Source organism: Acomys russatus, chromosome 10 (assembly GCF_903995435.1).
Source record: "Acomys russatus chromosome 10, mAcoRus1.1, whole genome shotgun sequence".
NCBI lineage: Eukaryota > Metazoa > Chordata > Mammalia > Rodentia > Muridae > Acomys > Acomys russatus.
In genome coordinates this window covers 23,561,371-23,581,812 of record NC_067146.1, presented here as the reverse complement: position 1 = coordinate 23,581,812, position 20,442 = coordinate 23,561,371, and the positions used below count along the sequence as shown (strand labels likewise).

At 38.6% G+C, this 20,442-nt stretch overlaps 1 protein-coding gene across 7 annotated transcripts in view; it reads left to right on the top strand.

Moving 5' to 3' along the window:
- Nucleotides 1-20,442, top strand: part of St7 (suppression of tumorigenicity 7) — a 236,349-nt gene that overhangs the window by 53,874 nt on the left and 162,033 nt on the right. The window contains exon 1 of one of the 7 annotated variants that reach the window (XM_051151891.1): nucleotides 2,941-2,981. The exons of 5 other annotated variants lie outside the window; for them this stretch is intronic. In XM_051151891.1, coding sequence (XP_051007848.1) covers nucleotides 2,960-2,981 — 22 coding nt within the window. In that variant the 5' untranslated portion in view covers nucleotides 2,941-2,959. Of the gene's footprint in view, nucleotides 1-2,940; nucleotides 2,982-12,667; nucleotides 12,742-20,442 lie in introns of those variants that run through there. One more of the 7 variants, XM_051151894.1, reaches the window with a different exon arrangement.

Below are 20,442 nucleotides of genomic sequence, written 5' to 3'. Positions count from 1 at the left end.
TTTCTTTCATTACATTTTCCTTAGGAAAAATGTTAAAATTTGCATTTAATCTCTTAACATACTTGGGGAGATAATTAGAGCAAGAGAAGCTTCTGAAATAATTTTTGTCAGTGAGGAGTACTCAGTGACGAGCAACTCAAACTTTGTAAAGTGTTTAGAAACGACCTCCGGCCTCCAGGTCACATGAATCAGGTGGTGTGGGGATCCTGTCCACTGCTGTGACATGTTAGATGCCTCGTGCTTTTAACAGACTGGTGCCTCTAAGGTTATCTTAAAAAACAAAAACAAAACCAAAACAAAACAATACCCCCCCCCCCAAAAAAAAACCCTGATGTCTTGAAAAATATTGTAACCTTTAACCTTATTGTTATAACCTGAGGCAAGAAAGAGACGTCTATCTGTGACGTGTGCAGTGAGCTCATCTATGAGCTGAGACATGGAGTGGTGAAGTCGTTACTGCATAGAAACCATCATGGCCTTTGTTGGAAAGTTTCTCATCCCCAGGGGATTGCTTTCTTTTCTATCTTCTCTAATTTTTTTAAGGCTGTATCCACCTTTACTTCAGTGACTTCATATTCAGCATCTTGTACACAGTTCAAAGTAGATCTTTCCCATGGTACAAGTAAGTATCAATCAATCAATCAATCAATCAACCAACCAAACACATGAGTAACTAACGCACTTAAGATAACCTTTAGTGTTACGGTTCCACCACTTTAAGTGGTGTATCCCCCTTGCTGCGGAAACATCTCAATATTATTAATATTCTTCCTTGGCTGTTGGCTTGAAAGATTTTTTTTTTTTTGAATGGAGACATTTTTATATGTTTATAATTTAATTGATAGTGAAAGTTTTACCACTTCTACACTTTTTAAGTTTTCTTTGGCGACTTTTAAAAAGCATCTCTATCCACGTTTTTCTACTCATTTCTTTTCCCTTTATTTCATTTGAGCTTTGAAAATGCTATATAATTTTGGCAGTTATTTGTTCAATTTTCAAGAGGTCTTATGGTAACAGGTCAACAGCCTTGCTTTGGAAGCAGACCTCCTGGGTTTGAGTCTTCTCAGACTAACTTTCCAATGTAGGAATCAGTGGTATCTTCTCATGGAGTCAGTATGGAGATTAAGTGAATGAGTAGGTGCAGAAGTCTTAATTATTTTATATTTATTATATTAATTATATTAAGTACTGCCTGACACACAGTAAGCAAAGAAACATTATATGTTGATATTTATTTGTGCAACACCAGCTTTGCTCACGCTCAATCTTCATAATGGTTCAGCATTTTCTGTGTGCTATGCCAATTTACCTTGAATAAGTAGTATTGTGAATATAATGAACTATTATGCAAACAGCTATGGTGATGAGGCAAGTCTACATCTAATAACCAGAGGAACTGCTAATGCCACTTTTGGATAGTAATTTGCACTTCCACATTTCTGTCATAAATTTGACGTTTAAAAGCTGCATCTATATTGACTTTCCTTATAAACATTGAGTAAGGTATACATACATATTGAGATCAGGTAGAGGGGTGTCTTGAACTGTGGAGCTTCCTCTTGAACAGGATTTTTAAAGTGTGGTGTTATGTACACAATACCCTTTTTATACATTTCAGAATTTTTGAAACACTGTAACAAACTTCCTTCTAATCTTGTGATAAGTAGGCACTCTAAAGAAAGTCCATATACTTTTGATATATGTATTTTAAAACTAGATTTAGAAGAATAAGATAATGCAGGAAGACTTTTATTTGCTCAGTGAGTCAAGAAGCATATTGCTATTATTTTCAATTATTTTGTTTCAGTGGCTTAAGAAAAAATTTGTTAATCACAAATACCTGTTCATCCACAAGTGCACACAGGTTTGTGAACACAGCCTCAGTAAGCCAGAGTGGCAGAACTTTACAAAAAGTAAATTTTAAAATAAGTCAGGAATAAGAAGGAGAAATGTGTGTACACAAATCTGTGGTTTTCATATTTGAATAATGTTTGCCAATAAGTAAAAATGTAACCTCTACTATTTGAGGCTGTGTGCCAACCACTGTTTTGCTGATAAATTCACATGCATGCAAATACTGCAAACATATGTAGCATAGATCTTCTTATCTATTTGCAATTAAATGTACAATCATTGATGTCAACCCACTATAATTTAGAGATAATAATCTTGAACTCTGTTGTAGTTACTTTTAAATGTAGATTATTTTTCTCATTTCTGATACTTGTTAATTCCCTTGCAAGGCTTTATTTGCTATAATACAGCCCGGAGCCCTGATCCGCATATCTTTGTGGTTAGCTGGTAGAAGGCCGGCATTTAAATTTCTTTGAGATCTCTTGCTGAGTGGCATCACAGGATCAAGAGCACTTCAGGAGGGGGAATGTGCTTGTGGTTCTTGGTCTTGTGAATTTTGTGACAAAGGAATTCCCTTTTGAATCGCGCTGTTCCCTTGAAACCCTGGAGCCTCTGGTTCAAGCAGCGCAGTCAGTCTGTGCAGTGTCCCTGACGTCATCTGGCGTATGCATAAGCCCTGCTATTGTCTTACAGCTACAGCAGGGCTGAGGATTGCAGTATCTGTGCTGCTGCTCCCAGACCTGCCCTGCGCTACCTAGCCCGGCCTCACTGCATCTCACGAGAGCCGCGTCAGCCTTTCTTTGCCTGGTGGATTTTGAAAATCAGCTCTTCGATTTGGGGTGGTGCAGCAGACAGACCTTGCTTTCCACTCTCGAGAGAAAGCTGAAGCTCTCAGAAGAATCTGGCAGCTGGACCTAGCTCGGACTGCATTGTCTGGCTTCATGACCCCTGCTGTGTAGCCGGCTCATCTCTTCACTCTCAGGAGCACATGCACATCTTACGTTTTCTTACTTCCTTTTTCCCTTTCTTACCTTTTTTCTAATTAAAAAAAAAAAAAAAAAAAAAAAAAAAAAAAAAAAAAAAAAAGCAGCTTCTGGAGCCAGCCATGTTTGGTACTGAATCTTCCTGTAAGTAAATGGATCCTACTTCTCTGTTCTATAGAATCTGTATGCCGTCATGGAGTCACTAGCTTGAGTTCATATCATTTTGCCTTAGGTTAATAATATTTGCTTTTGCCTCTAATTGTAGAGGAGCTGGTCTTGGGTAAGAGACTTCTCTGAAGTGGATTATTCATTCTTAAAGCCAGGGATGTCAATGTGGTCAAAACCAGGCCTCCAAGAGGGAGGAGGTAAGAAGGCAGGATCCAGGCAGCCTCCCAGACCGTGTTAATTGATGGGATCAGGCCTGTCACTGATCCGTTGTCAGAGGCTCCTAATGTCCTTAAACCCTAAAATAGATGCTAGAGGAATATGAGATAAGGGCTTACATGTTTCATCTAAGGAGAGATAAAAGTGCCTTTACATATCTTCTTCCATATTTTTACAGAAGCACATCTGTAGATGCTCCATGTAGATTTAAGAACAATACATACTTTGTACTTGGAGACAGTGTTTTTTATTTATTTTTTTTTTTTGTGCAATGGCTTCAGTTTTGGTGTGTTGGCTAACATCACAGAACAGCAGCATTATATCTGTTTTAAACTTCTACAGTGAAATTGCTTTGGTGCAGAGCAGGCCCTGCACAGTGGCCTGGGCTGGATAGCAGTTGTGGACACACTAAATAAGGTATTTAAAAACTGGTGGTAGCCAACCTATCTGAGAACTATTTAATGTTTGATATAAAGTAACATAGCTCGTCAGTGAGCTTGTACCGGCTTTGCAGAACATTTTGTCATCTTCAGTAAGCAAAGGTGACAGTTAAGGATTTTGAGAGATTTGACCTACTGGCCTGGCTTTGCAAGGGGGAAGGGGGCCGGGTTAAGGTAGGACATGGAGGAAACCTATTTCTGATGGATTTGTAATGTGACCTTAACTTTCTGGTCGCAGTCTTCCATGTGACTGTGGAGTAGCTGCTGCTTATTGTAGAAGAACAGCATTTGAAGAGAGCTAATAACCCTGAGTTCTTTTGTCTCTTCGCCGGGTGTTATAAAGGTTCACTTTGTTACTGTGGAAACCGCTCATCTCTGATACTACCATAGTTTCTAATCAGGTTCAAGACACTCACAGTGAGATTCGGTGTCCATTCAACATACGGCAATGGCGTTTCTTAATCATTGGAAACTTTTAAAATTCATTTAAAGGAACATTTAGAATTCTTGTCATCCAAGAAACAGTGGCAGAGATCTCCCAGTTTCTGATTTCAGAAATGGGATTTTTATTGATTTAAGAACCTAGATGAGGACAGAAATATTTATACTGTGTGTTAAAGAAAAATGGATGCAGTTAGTGGCAGTTGAAATCCATGGTTGGCACTGTACTAGGGTCTCTCCCATTGTCTGGCCTGTTTTTCCAAGAAGAAACAGCTTTTTTTTTTTTTTTTTTAAATCACCAAGCCTTATCTTTTGATAGTCTCACCCATGTGTTATGTGGTATATTTGAAAACTGCATTTGGTCTCCATAGCTACCGTTGTGGAACAGAACTGAATGTTGTTCAGGAAACAGAACATTGTCATGGAAGGTTTTTTTTTTAATTTTGTTTTGTTTTTTGTTTTTTTCTTTTGCTTTTACTGAGAACCTTTTTGCTTTGGCTGGGGATTAATTTTTATCTCTTGCTTGTCTCTAGAAACACACACAGGTATTCATGCTTCTAGGGCATTTAGGACTGGAAGTGACTGCCTCCTCTTAGATGAGGAGATACTGTGCGCTCTGTGCTAAGTGTGTGCTTTATCTGTGGCTACAGCCCTTCATCCTTATCGCTTCTCCTCGGGTGGCGTTGGCTGGGCTTGAAGATGCTCCACATTGAGAACATGCAGGAAGTAGCACTCTTTGAAGTTTTCCTTACTTTAGACTGACCTGTCTCAAGGAGGTCTTTGTCTACCTTGCTTGCAGGGCTGTGGTGGATCCTGGGAAGGCTGGGAGACACTTCCTTCAGAAGCACTGTGTTTCTGGCCGCTGTGCCTTCCTTGAATCAGATTTTCTTTAGAGTTATTTCCTTTTATTTTTAGATTGCAATAAACTTCCAGCATTTCCCCCTTCCTTTGCTTCCTTCCAGCTCTCCCTGTGTACATACCCTTTCCTGCTCTCTTTCAGATTTATGGCTTCCTTCTTCATTAATTGTTGTTAACATGCATATGTGTGTATGCTTATTGATATATCTATTGCTGATACCTAAATACAATATGCTCCATCTGTGTACCGTCACTTGGTTCTGTGTTTTCAGCGATGACTGTTTGGTATTGGACAAGCAATTGGTGTGCTCTTCCCTGGGGAAGACTCTCTTCTGCTCTCAGCAGTCCTCTTGCTTGTTGTTTAAACTGAGGTGTATGATTGGTGTATCATAGGGGTGGTGCATAAGTCTTAGTGTGGGTTCTAAGCACGTGTGCCTGCTGGTGCTGGGCGAGCCCTACCTGGACAGAGGCAGAGAACACCTCTGTTCCCTCAAGAAGAATTACAGCCTTCCCACTCATTGTTACTTCTCCTTCCTGCCAGGTAATAACCACCATTCTGATTTCCCAAACTCACATTGTTAGTGGCTCTTCTCATTTTTTCTTGCTTTCTTGTTGTTTTTATATAAAACAAGGAAGCACATCCTCATTTTTAACTTGTTGGATATATAATTAAGTCGATTTTACATCAGAAGTATGCAATGACCTGGTCCTACATTATTATATCTCTCTCTCACCAAGATATTGCTTATCTTAAATAACTCCCTTCTAAACAACCCCCATTAAAAAAGCACCAGCCTTTTTAAGTGACAAAAATTATCTGAAAGAGCAAATGTCTTGAAAGTTGAAGACTTAAATGCAAAAATAATTAATACATTTAATTAATGACCGACACAGTTTATTTACTTTAGTTTTGGGTCTGTTTTTATAGCGCAAGTGATTCAGCCTGGAAATTTCTATATATGAGGCCAACGTTCTTCCATTCCCAGCCCAGTACCATCATTTCATCATCCTCTCTAACAATCCTATTCCCACCTTTCTGACTAGTACATGTCAGTTCCCTGTGGGTATATAGACTGGCCATCATCTCTTTAGGTCCTACTTTCACATGAGGCTGTCTGTAGCATTAGGAGACTCATGATAAAGTAGGAGATATAATGGCCCTGAGGTGTTTTGTCCCTCTGTTACCGTCTGGATGTATTCAAATAAAGTATTTCTTTATTGGCATTTTTCACATCTAAAAACGAGACAAATGCGTTTATTTTTTATTTGCTTTCAAGAAATACAATTTTATTTTGGAGGTAAGGGTAATTTAAATGTAAGAAGAAAATGGTCCCAATAAAGTTTCATTGAGTAAAGCAATCATTAAATATTTGGAGTACTTGATTTAATGAAGTTTATTTAGAAAAATCAGTTGAATTCTGAAAAATTAAAAAAATCTTTTTGGAAACTTTTAAAGAGTAAAACAAAGTTTCAGCTTTTGTGAAGTAAAAAAACAAAACCAAACGTATAACAGGAGAAAAATTAGTTCAGCCTGTCTCTTTGTTATGTGAGGAGAAATGTAGTGCTGCCCTTTTGTTACACCCTCTCTCATAAGGCCGCTGTTCTCCAAAAAGTTGACACTTTACTGCAGTGAACATTATTCAGTCAGTATTGACTGGGCTCAGTCTGCTCTGCACCTCCTCTTGTATTTAACATTTTCATTTCTCAAGGGTGCCAATGAAAGGGAGCGTTTAAGATACACAGTGGTGGGAATTGTGCCTTGGTACGTTAATGTGTCTCCCAAAGCACCTGCCTTATTAGATTAGTACCTTACCTGCTGAGAAATAGGATATCCCCAAGGCAAATAGCATCATCTAATCTCTCCTTCTACATTCTGTTAAAGATTTATGAAAGAGAACATTCTAGAATAAGGTATTTGTGAGGCATGGAGGAAAACACCAGCATACCAACAAAATAGTAACTTGTGTGTGACTCATCCATCTGATCATAGCAGCAGTGGGGTGATGACAGGAGGTCCAGAGTTACTCTTTGATGTGCCTGCATCACCTTGGATGGGACAATGAGAAAGATGTTGGTTGTTACTTGTCGGTGGTGGTACCAAAGCTCACCTGTTGCCATTACTTTCATTATAGATGTGTTCACTAAGTTGGGACTGGACAGTTTAGTAGTAATAGTAAACATGGTGTCATGTTACCAGAAACAAGGCTGTTCTCTCAAATTGTGAGCAGTGGTATGAGAGACAGTCAGATGAATACAGCTGCACTGTTAGGACACAGAGCTGCTGGAATGAGGTGCATCTGGAAAGGAGACAGGAGACACACTCCTTTGTGTACAGTGCGTGCACTTTCTTGAGAACTGGCTATGTGTAAAGGTGAACTTTGGTTCTGTTGTTTTACTGTGACATCTGTGGATAACTTGAAATACAAACAGGGAGTATAGTTGTTCCAAATCACCTTTAAAATGGGCCATTTCTCAATATAAACAGTTTATTATTATTATTAGGAACTGTTTTTCTGCTGGTAGTATGTTAGACATTTTAGTACTACCCTTATTTCCCCCTTTCTGAGTATTTGCCATATGTAACTTGGTAATTTAGGAACACCTTCTTACATGAATTTTCCCTTCTTACAACATTAATCTGGCTGCTAGTGTTGAACTACATGGGATTTTAGATGCTTTCATCTCCAAGCAACACTAGGGGTGTAGGGGTATACTTGGGGTCATACTAAACTCCCAAATATGCATTTCGAACCTGGATGTAAAAGCGAGTTATTATTGCATTGCTTTGGATAATTAGAGCACCACAGACAGCTAAGGTATGTAGGTACGAGAAAGCAACTCTGGCTCATGGGATTTATGTTGGGACAAACTCGCAATGCAGCTTGGGAAGGGAAGGCCTGTGAGTATTTCTGACTTGCTTTACTTTGCCTACTTTCATTCTAACAGGAGGGTGGGGGTGTGAGAGTTCCTTTTGAGTCTCTTCTCTGTTGATACTTAACATTGTAACTTTTAAAACCAAGAGGATATCTTAAACAAAGACAGGAGAAAATTTCTTTTGTGGATATATCCATGTTTATCCACTAGTTCAAAGGGGGAACAAAAATATCCATTGGCTTCTTACCTTCACCTCAGTATTGGACTCCCTGTTAGGCTATAGTTTGGGCAGCAAAATTACACAAGTGTCCAGTGGTTTGTTGTTTTCACTGCTACAATGGACCAGATTCATATCCTGTCTAAACTGTGGGAAACCCATCGGGGAAAATTACCATATATGGAACTTTCCCCATAGAATTCCCATGGAATTACACAGGATGTGAATAGAATAATTGTTATGGATTCTGAGCTGGGAAAGTCACTGGGCATGTGTATTTTTTTTGGGGGGGGGATATGTATTTTTAAGCACTCAAAATATCCAGTTATATAAGTTATAAGTTATTTTAACTCATTATGGGACTGTTTGGGATACCAGACTATGAATTGGGTGCTTACTTAAAAATTTTTTTTAATTATTTATACAGTATTCTGCCCATGTGTGTGCCTGCCCACCACAAGAGGGCACCAGATATCATTGCAGGTGGCTGTTAGCCACCATGTGGTTGCTGGGAATTGAACTCAAGACCTTTGGAAGAGCAGACTGTGCTCTTAACCTCTGGGCCATCTCTCCAACTCCCTCCCCCCTTCCTTTATGTTTTTACCTAGAAAATACACACTTGGTATTAGTTAAAAGTCATGCTTACTGTACTGCAATAGTAAATTGTAAGATTTTCACTATGTTTCATTTGTAGTCTTAACTCATAGAGGTAATTGTGAATTTAAAATGATTGTGCAGTTTAATACATGAAGGAGAGATGTCAGCCAGGACAGATAAGGAGTGCAGTATAGACGTTGCGGGCTCTCAATTGGCTGCATTCAAATGGCGTCTGTAACACATAGTAGCGGAGTTTCGCTGTGCGCATTTAAATTGTGGCTTATGAAATGGAATCTTAGTGTTAGGAGAACTGTCTTTTTAGGATCTGGACATGTACCCTAGGGAGGTACATGCTTATCCACTAGTTCAAAAGGGCAACTCGGTACATTATTATCCGGGAGTGGCAAAAAATAACAAAAGAAAGGAAGCCATCACCTCTTCAGACTGGATGGGAGACAGAAAGTCTCATGGAGAAAACCTTTGAAGGGAAGAGTTTGCGTAGAGCAGGATGAGTTGGGCCTGGCTTGGGAAATACCCTGTGCATTGGCTCCCTGTGGTCTCTCCCATGGCAGGCATCACTAAGCAATCACAACAGTCTTGCAGAAATGGCTTAAGCACATTAAGTTGCAATGTTCGCCTTTTAAAATACTTTATCAGGGCAAATGTTCAGATCAGTGCCATAGTTACATTAATATGTAATTTAAGTCAATATAAGAAAATGTAGGAATCCTCAGTGTCCCAGATGTGTACTCTTCGACGTAAAATAAAGTGTCTGTCACACTGTGGTTCTCAACAGTGTCAGTGGGTTAGTGAGTCAGTTAGTATTGATCTCTTATGAGCGAAGGTTCCTCCAGTTTATATGCATCCATAGAGCGTGGTAGGCACCACCCAAGCTAAGATTTCACTAGTTACTGCTTATTCTCAACATCTGCATCTGCTGTGGGTTAAAGACTCTTATTGGAAAAATGATATGTGAATTATATTGGCTTTAAGAACATATTTTAGGCTAAGGAGTTTTTCATGTATTTCTAGTATGTCAGAAGTATGTCAGTGAACAGCTCTTACTTGTCATCCTTTAGAGCAAGACCAAGTGACACAAAATAGCACCAGCTTGAGAGCCATTAATTACAAGGTGCAGATGTTTCATGGCTAGAGAAGCTGAAATGAGCCGATAACTTCTCATATACTGATGGCTTTAGTGTGCCAGGTCTAAGTTGAATTGCCATTTTTAAAGGTTAAGCAGCAATGAGAAGTTACTCTAGCCATCAGTTTCTTTACATCATGAAAGTAAAATTGTATTCCTGTTGTGAATCAAAATTAAGCATGTATTTGAGATTCGGGGCTTTACAGACATTTGGGGCATCAACAGCAAGCCTGTTGAGGATGTCCGTGGACTGAGGCATCTCAGCCCTCACTGTTGTACATTCTGCTCCTCCCTGCACCCTGGCTGCTTACAGAACACCAGAGATGGAGGAAAGGCATTTGCTAGGGTCTGGCCTGGGGAAAACACAAAGGTGGTCAAGCCTTGCCTCACTCAGAAGCCTGCAATTTCTCACCTGAACCTTTGTAGGCTTTAGTATAATGTTATTCAGTTACCTATAGCTGTCTAGTAACCCATGCACAGCAGCGTAAATAAGTGTGCCTTGCTAATTTTCACTGTTTTCTGGATTAAGCAAGACCCACTTGTGGCTCCCGTTCTTAGGTCTCTTGAGCTGTTATGGCCAGATTTCCATAGCTGTTTTTAAGGCTCATGTGAGTCAGAGGTCCAGAATTGCTGTGGTTCCTACCTGTTGACTGGGGGCTTGCTGGGGCTGTGGGTATAAATACTTGTGCTTAGCTTCTTCACGTGGCCGAAGCTTCATACAGCATGCCGCTGGATTCTCGGAAGGAATGGCTCATGGCAGAGCATTCTGAGAGACCAGGTAGAGGCTGTGCTGTTTCTTAGGCTTTAGCTTCTAAGGAGTTAGGTGTCACTTTCATATATAATAGGTCCACATGAGTCACTAGGATGAGCCAGAGTCACAGGTAGAGGAATAAAGGCCATTTTGTGGTGAGGGTGTGAGTGGCAAGGTCATATTGCAGAAAAGTATTTAATATGGAAATTATAATAGTGGCTTTATTTGGAAAATAGAATTTTCCACAAGTAGTTTCTGGACTACCGAGGCATTCCTCAGGGATTTGGAAACATTTTATATAAAGTTTCAGAAAGTTAATATTTTAGACTTGTACACTATCTCTTTTTTAGTTATTTATTTCTGCCATTATAAAACAAAATTAGCATAGACAAATAATTTACACTCATGTGGTTGAAATTTATTTTTTTATGGCAGTGCAATGAATCAAAGGAAAAATGGTTCTTACTTAAATTGGTTTTATAAAATATGCAGAAGCCGGGTGGCACTCAGGGAGGCAGAGGCAGGAGGATCTCTGTGAGTTCAAGGCCAGCCTGGTCTACAGAGTGAGCTCCAGGACAGCCAGGGCTCCACAGAGAAACCTTGTCTCAAAACAAACAACAAAACAAGCAAACAACCCCAAATATGCAGAATATTTAAGGGAAATCACTTTATTATTCATTATTTATTATTATTTTATATGTATTTTGCCTGAATATGTGTTTGCATCATGTTTATTGCTGTTGCACCCAATGGCCAGAACAGGGTGTTGGGTTTCTGGAAACTGGAGTCACAGGTGGTTGTGGCTATAGGCCCTGTGGGTGTTGGGAACAGAGCCTAAGTCCTCTGCAAGAGCAGCAAATGCTCTTGACGGCTGAGCCTTCTTTCCATCCCTGGGAAATCAGTTTTTAAAATAACATGATTGATGTTACAAATGAAGTATTCCCTTTCAGAGTGTAGTTGGATAAAATGTGTTTATTCATGTAGGCAGCGTTATTACAACCAAGATTAAACATGCTGTTATCACTCCAAAGAGTTCCCCTCTGCTTCACATCCAACGCCCATGTTTACAATTTCATACAAATGGAACGATATAATGTACGATTCTTTTGTTCAGCGTGTTCTGCCATGTTGTTGGAGCTCTTGAGAGTTCTTATTGCTGGATAACAGAAGTAAATGTGCTGCTTCACCTGTCTGTCAGGGCTGAGCTTATTCCTGTCTTTACTTCTTGTGACTAAAGCAGCCATAAAATACTCAGGGGTAATTCCTTGTGTGGACACGGTTTCATTTCTCAGCCACAGTTTAATGCTATTTGGCTATTTTACTTTTCAGAGCTGTGTGTTAAGCAAATGCTCTAGCATCAGGCTACATCCCCACACCCTGTGCTTTTGTTTTTCTTTTCCAGCAGTTGTATACCTGGAAATGCAGTTTTGAGAAACTGCCAAACCGTTTCCCAATTATCATTGTATCTTTTTTTTACAGCAGTGGATTGAATTGATTTTTGTCTGCATTCTTGCCAATATTTGCTATTGTCAGCTTTTTAATTTATGCAATTTAGTGAATGTATGATGGCATGCTGTGGTGCTGGTTTGCATTTTTCTCACTCTTAAGTATGTTGAGCAGCTTTTCACATACTTTTGGTCATTTGAATGTCATCTTTTGATGAAAAGCATTTAAATAATTTATTTTAAAAATTAGATCCTTACTGAGTTTTGAGAGTTACTCATATATTTCAATACAGTCCTTTGTTAGCAATAGATACCAACAATACTGTTTTGTAGTATGTAGGGGTTTTTTTTGTTGTTGTTGTTGTATTTTCTGAACTATGTTAAATTTTAATTTTTGACCAGGCCCAGTTATCAATTTCTAATGTGCTATGTATAAAGGTATGTCTACTCTTAGGTTGTAAAGATATTTCCTCTGTGTTTTCTTCTAAATGTTTTGCTTCCATATGTTCAGCGATCCACTGTGAGTACACTTTTACCCATAGTGTCTGCTCATAGTGGTTGCTCATTTTTTTTTCACCCAGTGTCTGAGTTTTCTTTATGTATTTTATGGGTATGGGCATGTTCCTATCATGGTGTGTGTAGTGGTCAGAGGACGACAACTTTTGTGACCTGGAGCTGAGACCAGGTGGTCGGGCCTGGTGGCAAGCATGTTCATCAGCTGAGCTGTGTGCTTTCTGTGCTTTCATGAAGATGGTTTGTTTGTTTCTTCATTTATGCCTTGACTTTGGTCGAACATTAGAGCACAGAGCTGGTTTTTTTAAAAATTCATTAACAAGAGAATACGTGGGTAGAAGTAACTCACGTCTCTAAACCAACTGTATGCTCCTAGAAAAAGTACTATGTAGTATAAAAAATAAATAAAAGAGGTCTCCTTAGCCTTTCTGTTGTCCTCTGGCGTTACCAGGTTTCTGGAGACTCTAATATATCTGTATTCTTCCTGATCTGGAGAGTTGAAGCAAAACCTCCCTTGAAACAGAGTCACCATAACATTTGTCACCTTTAAAAATTAAATTAAAATAGATTTCTAAGAACCTTTTCTAATTATTTGCCATTACCTGTAATAATTTTCAAAGTCTGCAAGTTTCATGATTTTTTTTTTTAATTTGACAGAGGTTGAATTGCCTGAAGTGGTATATGACAAATATGAATCTCTGAATTCAGTTATGTAATTCCTAAAGTACTAACATGAAACTCTCCACTCTTCTAGAAGCTTCTTGTAGTGGTCCTATAAGAAATCAAGCCTAGGTAACTAATGCAGTCTTTTGAAACCTGCAAGCTGAAGGTATTTAATATGTTTTGGGTTCATTTGGGCTGATCTTCCCATTCCTTTTCTGAGTTGGTCCTTGGTAGTTTATTTGTATTATATAAATATATATTTATAGAGCACAATGTTAAGAAAGCCGTGGTTTTTGTCAACTAATAAGATGGCCTAGGTTCATGATGTTGCTTTGGGCACCTTATTCCTTAGCTTTGGTTTGTTCATCTGAAAAATGGGTATAATAGTTAACTTTGTGGAATTGTTATAATGTGTAAAGTAGATAAATCTCCTGCATGGCTAAAACTTTCCATGTTACACACACATTTTGTAGTCATATCATCAGTACATTTAGTTGATATGAAATAGAGTATAACAAGGATAGAAACACCAACATTAAACACAATGTGATTGAAAAAAAATCATTAGGTTTGGTCTCTGCCATGTGGTAGGGATGAAATTGTAATTTATGCATGCATACTTTCATATCCATTCTGAACTGAAGTGTACACACACACACACACACACACACACACACACACACACACATACACACACGTTAACTGGTTCTCTTGTTTTTCTTTTTATCCTATCTCATGTCTTCTGGTACTAGTCTTCTGGGTATTGGTAATAGTCACCTTTACCTTTTCTCCTAAACTTTCCCTCCTGTGTGCCAGCATTTCTCAACCTGTGGGTCACAGCCCTCTGTGGGGAGGGAATCAAATGACCCTTTCAAGGGGTTGCCTCATATCTGCATTATCTGCATATCAGATTATAATTTGTAACAGTAGCAAAATTAAAGTTATGAAGTACCAATACAAATCATTTTTAGGTTGGTAGTCACTACAACATAAAGAACTGTATTAAGGGTACAATAGTAGGGTGCTTCAGAACCACTGCGTCACCCAGGCCTGTTCTATGCGGTGAGTTTTCTTTCTTATTTGTTGATAGATGGCTGACATGGTCGATCTCACCCAAAGTAAAACACATGGCACTTCTGTCACTTTAGAAAGCCGCCTTGGGCCGCTTCTGAACAGTTTCCTTGCTTATGAGACATCATTTTCTTTATTTTTTGTGACTTAAAATTAGCTTGGCTTGGGAACTAGAGAATTCATATTTTGTTGTGTGAGCTAGCTTGTTGACCACGATCCTCGGTGACCAGCACCTGTTCAGAACATTTTCAGAAGCTCCTTATTGCCTTTTGAGCTAAATATAAACCCTTTGACTGCTTGTTCCAAGCTAGCCACCATATGGTCCTAACTTCCCTGTCTTGTCTTAACTCCCATTTCTTTGTATACATTATAAGGAAACAGAATTTATTTGTCATTGCTAAAGTGCATTTTCTCACCAAATCTTCCATGTGGGCCTTGCTCTGTTTTGAACTGTCCACAGTGGTAGCAGTCTTTCCTTCTTTGATGTTCTTGAGTACCACTTGCTTAGGAACTTCCTGGTTCTCCTATGCAATTACCAACCCTCCTTTTAAATCTCACCCCGTCATCAAAATCATAAATGCCTCTTTACCACACAGAACAGATGTTCTCAACTTTCTTTTCAATATCATCTCTCCTTTATACCTTTCCACTGAGCCTCCTACAGAAAATACCCCACACTTTTTAGCACCCTGCTGTATTTTATAGTGGAGGCAGCATGGATACTGTTTTTTATGTTGTGGACTTTCTAGACTGGAGTATTTATTCTACTTACTAGCTAAATGACCCTAGGCAGATTAATCAACTTTTCAGTGTCTGCCTCTGTGGAGTTGAGGATACAAGTAATGGTATGTACTGTTTTAAGTGCCTTAAGCTAGCCATTTCTAGTGAAGGCTCAGTAAACACTGCCTGTTCTCGGTCACATATGTTCGTGCTTTATCCTCTCAGTTACACTGTATGTTCCCTAAGCCAGGAGTTTATTTTGATGTGTGTTTAACTGACCATTAAGAATAATTTGTCCACTTGTTGGTTGGCATTATATGTGTTGAGGGAGGCTAAGAGTTATTTTCACAGAGAAAATCTTAGTGGTTACAGTTTCTATCCTGATACCAAGTATACCTAGTTTCACTCCACAGAGCTTTATGTGCTGAATTAAATGGTAATGCCATTATCCTCTTTATTGCAAGAACGTGCCCGAAATGTAAATAGAATTCATATATATATATATACACATAAACATATATATATATATAAACACACATACATATATAGTCATTTTATTTTAAATTATTTTAAGATTGATTTGTAAAGAGAGTCTTTGGAAATACAAAGAGTCACCAGCTAGTATATGATTGCTTTTTTTATGTTTTTATGTTTACTTTCATTGTTATCTTAAAGCCATGCATTTTTGCAATTCTTTATTTAAAAGTTTTGTGATACTTTTATATAGATACTATAGCAGGCTTTGCAAATATTTAATTGCAATTTAGGTAGATTCACTGGCAGTTTTACATTCTGAGGAATTTGACAAACTTTTTAATTTAAAGTTTTATGATGATGATGATGATGATGATGATGATGATGATGTGTGTGTGTGTGTGTGTGTGTGTGTGTGTGTGTGTGTGTGCACATGCTCATGTCATGCCCTACATGTGGAGGTCAGAAAACAACATTTGGCAGTTGGTTGCTCTGCTTCCACTATGGGTTCAGGGGTTTGAACTTTTGAACTCAGGTGATCAGGTTTGCACGGAAAGTTGCCTTTTACTCATTAAGATACCTCACTGACCCAAACATTTTGATTTTTTGATGAGGGTGAACAAAGTCTATCACTATTTAGGAAGAAAAATAAAAAGCCTGAGCGTTTGTTTCTTTCAGAATTCACAGTAGGACACAAAAGAGGTGGGTTCTCTCTCGGGGTCTCTGTCTCTCTCCCCTTTAGCTATTAATAAATGATTGCAGCCCTGAGAACTTAAGTCTTCATCTGCTGGGAAATTATCAGCTGCCCCCTGACTGTAGTCCATTTGTTTCTAATGCTAAACCGACTGTTGGCAGCGTCTCTGGCTGAGGAAGTTGAAGTCTGCAAATGCCATCTGTGTGTAGTGTCAGACCAGAACGATAATTCAGGGACACAGAGCACGGTTTGTCTTTGTTTCCTGATATTGTGCATTGATTTCTTTGTAAACTATTTCAAATGAATGAAAGCAACTTTTTCTATTTATAGTTTTTGGTGGGTGGCTGTGGACTTCAAAAAGCAACTTATCTGAAAATTAAGATTTTCATTGGCATATCTACTTTGCTTAAAGTAAAACACAACCATAAACATTTTAACAGAGGCAGTTCCATAGTTGCCAGACTCTTTCTTGCCATAGCGACTTAATTAGTATTTCTTTTGTTTTTTTTTTTTTTTCATTTTTAATAATGGGAATGTTTATATTTTAGGCATTGTGGCATTTTTTTCACAAATACCTGCAGGATTTTCTTGACTTGACATTTTTAAGTAAATAAAATTGAGTTCTGGCTGTGGAGTTAATGTTCTCCCCATTTCTTTTTTGACACTGAATGCCTCTAAAATTAAGGTTAGTGTTCTTTGCTTTCATTTTTATTTTTTTATTTCCCATCCTCCCACCCACACCTGCTTCTTTTGAGTGAGTAAATTCTTAGTTGTTTGTCCCTAAAATTATTAGCTCAAGCTCTAATGTGAATCATAAATATCTACTGATAATTAATACAAAAACTAACAATTGTGAATTCTTTAAGTGAGCATAAATTTCATCTTGTTATATAACTTTTTCTGGAAAGTGCTGAAGCTCTCTGCATCATGAGCTTGAGATACTGTTTTTTCTCTTCCTGAGATGTTTTACATTTGTGGATGTTCCAGACTAACAAGTAAACTAGTTGGTTGCTGTTTAAAAATGCCCTCTTGGCAATGTCTATTATGCTTGTAGCTCTTCCTTGTGTTAGGACCTGACTTCCCTATGTTGATTAGAATGCTCTACTCCTGGAACAGTGACATTTCTGGACTGCCTTTCACTCAGTTCAACTTTCTTCCTACAGCTGAGCTGCTGTGGAGGTGGTCATGTCACTGGTACAGACGGTTGGAAATGAGCCTAATCAGCATAGGATATTTTATCATTTGTATTGTGGGAGGTGAAAAAAAAATCAGGTCTGGGAAAATGGATAACACAACATGATCATGACTCAGTGGAGTTGGTTTATCTGCACAGGAAATTCCTGCATGTTTTACTCATTTAGTAAATGGACTTCTGTTTGTTTTTGAGATTTGATAGTAGGAATAATCCTCAGTATGAGCTATGATAGGCTCTGTACTGTTTGGTTTCTGTCCAGCCACTGTTTTGTACATGTGAGCCATAAGTGTTTGCAATGCCTTCTCTGAGAACCCTACTGAACAGGAAGGAAGCAGGTAAAGGGCTGAAATACACTCAGATCTTTGGGGCATCCTGTATGACATTCACATACCTTTTTGTTCAGCTGCCCATTTTAGCCTTTAAGTAGCTGTTGTGTAATAAACGCATGCCTAGCATTGGGTGGGAAAGCACCAGTTGGCTGAGTGTCCACCTATGTAGACTCAGCTCCAGATCCTTTCCCAGGACGATGAGTAGACATGGCCAGAGTCGGACTTTCTTTCCTTTTTTTTTTTTTTTTTTTTTTTTTTTTTTTGGTTTTTCGAGACAGGGTTTCTTTGTGTAGCCTTGGCCATCCTGGACTCACTTTGTAGACCAGGCTGGCCTCGAACTCACAGCGATCTGCCTGCCTCTGCCTCCCAAGTGCCCGGACTTTCTTTCCTAATGCCCTATTTTAAACTTTTACAAAAGCCCACAGTCATGTTATAATGTCTCCTCTTCTAAGCTAACTTAAAGCTGTTGATTGAGCTCTCATTCTTGGTGTAGGAAAGTTAGTAATCTGAGAAGTGAATATTCTGCCCTGACTAGCTGCAATACATAGGCAGACAGGGCAGTTATGTGTATTGTGAGGCAGCTTTTCCCCCAATTAGTATTTTATGCAGATAATTAGGAGAACATGGCACTTGAGCATGGCAAGTTTGGGTCATGCACAGTTCTTCCACAAAAGCTGTCTGTGGAGAATTGATTTTAAGATGAGGAGGAAATAATCTCATGATGTTAAGCTGAGCACACTCAAATGTAAAGGTCAGAATGCCCTCCTCCCTCAATAGACAAGCCAATAGAAAGACTGGAACAAGAAAGGCTGCTGCTGGCCCTCCAAACCACCTCCAGCAACCCAAGCTAGGAGTAGACATTGTCTTTTAGAATCAAGAAAGTTGGGTGCTATTTTTTCAATTCTCCTATTGCTAGCAATGTATGATTTTATTCGTTCTCATAAAACTATTAAGATTATCTTCTAAAATATTCAGCATTGCACTTAAAGATTTTTTTTTTTTTATGATCCCAAGAGCTCTTTACCACTAAGCATATGCTTCTATGAAGGAGGATGTAAATGGTTTTTGGCTATATGGCAAAAAGTATCATTTTAGACATCATGAAATTACTTACGGATATGATTGAATCTAATACCTGATATTGTCTGGCTCATCTCATTCCAGCATGAGCTGGCAGATGGGTGGTTTGGGACATAATGTGCTTCGGTAGGTTTCCAGTTGGTTAGGGTCATTTGTGTTTAGTCTGTGAATGGTGAAGTTCTTGACTAAAGAGACAAGGGAAAGGCGCCAAGACATAAAAGAACACGAGATATCTTTTACTTTCTACTTTTTATTTTGTATATATACATATATATATATATATATATATATATATATGTATATATATAAAGGCTGAAAACAAATCTATTCCCCTCTTTCTGTTCCTGAGTAGTTAGTTCCCAAGGAACTGTTTTGAAAACTAGGCTGTGGTCTTTGGAGTCTGGCTGCACTCAGTCTAAATCACTTGTTCCTTCTCTGTCATGTCTACGGAACATACTGCTTCAGCTAGCCCACCGTCTTATAGATTTGGACAGTGTTTCCAAGACAAAATTTTGTTCTAGGAGTTAGAAGAACACAAGATTTGCCAGTGATAAGCCCTGCACATAAAAAACAGTTTAATGTAAGAAGTCCAGCCGTCAGTGAGGAAGTACTTATCTGTTCTTCCCTGGGCAGCATATTTATACAGAGCACATTGTGGTGTCATGCCTCTTCATAGGATGCTCCTTGGTAAACTTTATTTTAAATGCTGGGGTCTTGATCCGACTTTCTAAATTTTATTTATTTGTTGAGTCAGAGTCTCACTAAGTAGCCCAGGCTAGTCTTGGACCTGTGATCCTTACATCTTAGCCCCCAAATTCTGGGATTCTGAGTGAGCAATGCCATTTCCAGCTGCAGTGTTTTTTTCAACTAGTGACTCTGGCTATACCTGTTTAATTAGTGGAGAGCTGATTCATACCCATTCCTCTTATGGGGAAAAATAAAACATTGTCCATGGAACAGATTCTGATACATTTAGAATTTCATATTTATATCTCAGGTAGTCTTTGTAGTATCATTGCCAAAAGAGTGTATGGTAAATTCTGAATTAATCTAATGTTGAAGAATAGCCTGTAATTTTATTGGTCGAATTTATTCCATAAAACTATACTTTGCTGTACATACCATCCAACCATTTACCTTTGTTATGGCAAAACAAACAAACAAACAACACAAAACTGCAACCATAAACTCTACTACTTTCACTATACACTTTCCCACTCCTTTTTGCTGTGCTGATTTTTGGTTACTATTAGCAGAAGAGTTCTTCTGGAATATTCAAGGACCTCGATGGGGAACCATTCTCTGGAACTATATCAGCCTTAGGATGTGGGGACTCTGACCATGAACAGGAAAACCTTGCTGATGTCTGTGGAAGGACACAGGACTCGAGTTAGAATTAGTTTCCATTTAAGGGTTTAGAAATGAGCAAGTCACCCTGGAATGTAGGCTTGAGTCTCTACTGCAAATTTAATGTTTTGTTTGTTGTTGGGGTTTTTGTTTTTGTTTTATTTTGTTTCCCATGTGACAGGGTTTCTCTGTGTAACCTGACTGTCCTGGAACTTGCTCTGTAGACCAGGCTGGCGTTGAACTCAGAGATCCTCTTGCCTCTGCTGGGATTAAAAGCTTGTGTCACCACTGCCTGGCCACAAATTTATGAGATTTTTTTTCTCTCTTTGAGATTAGCATACTTACAACATTTCTGCCTTGTCTTTTCT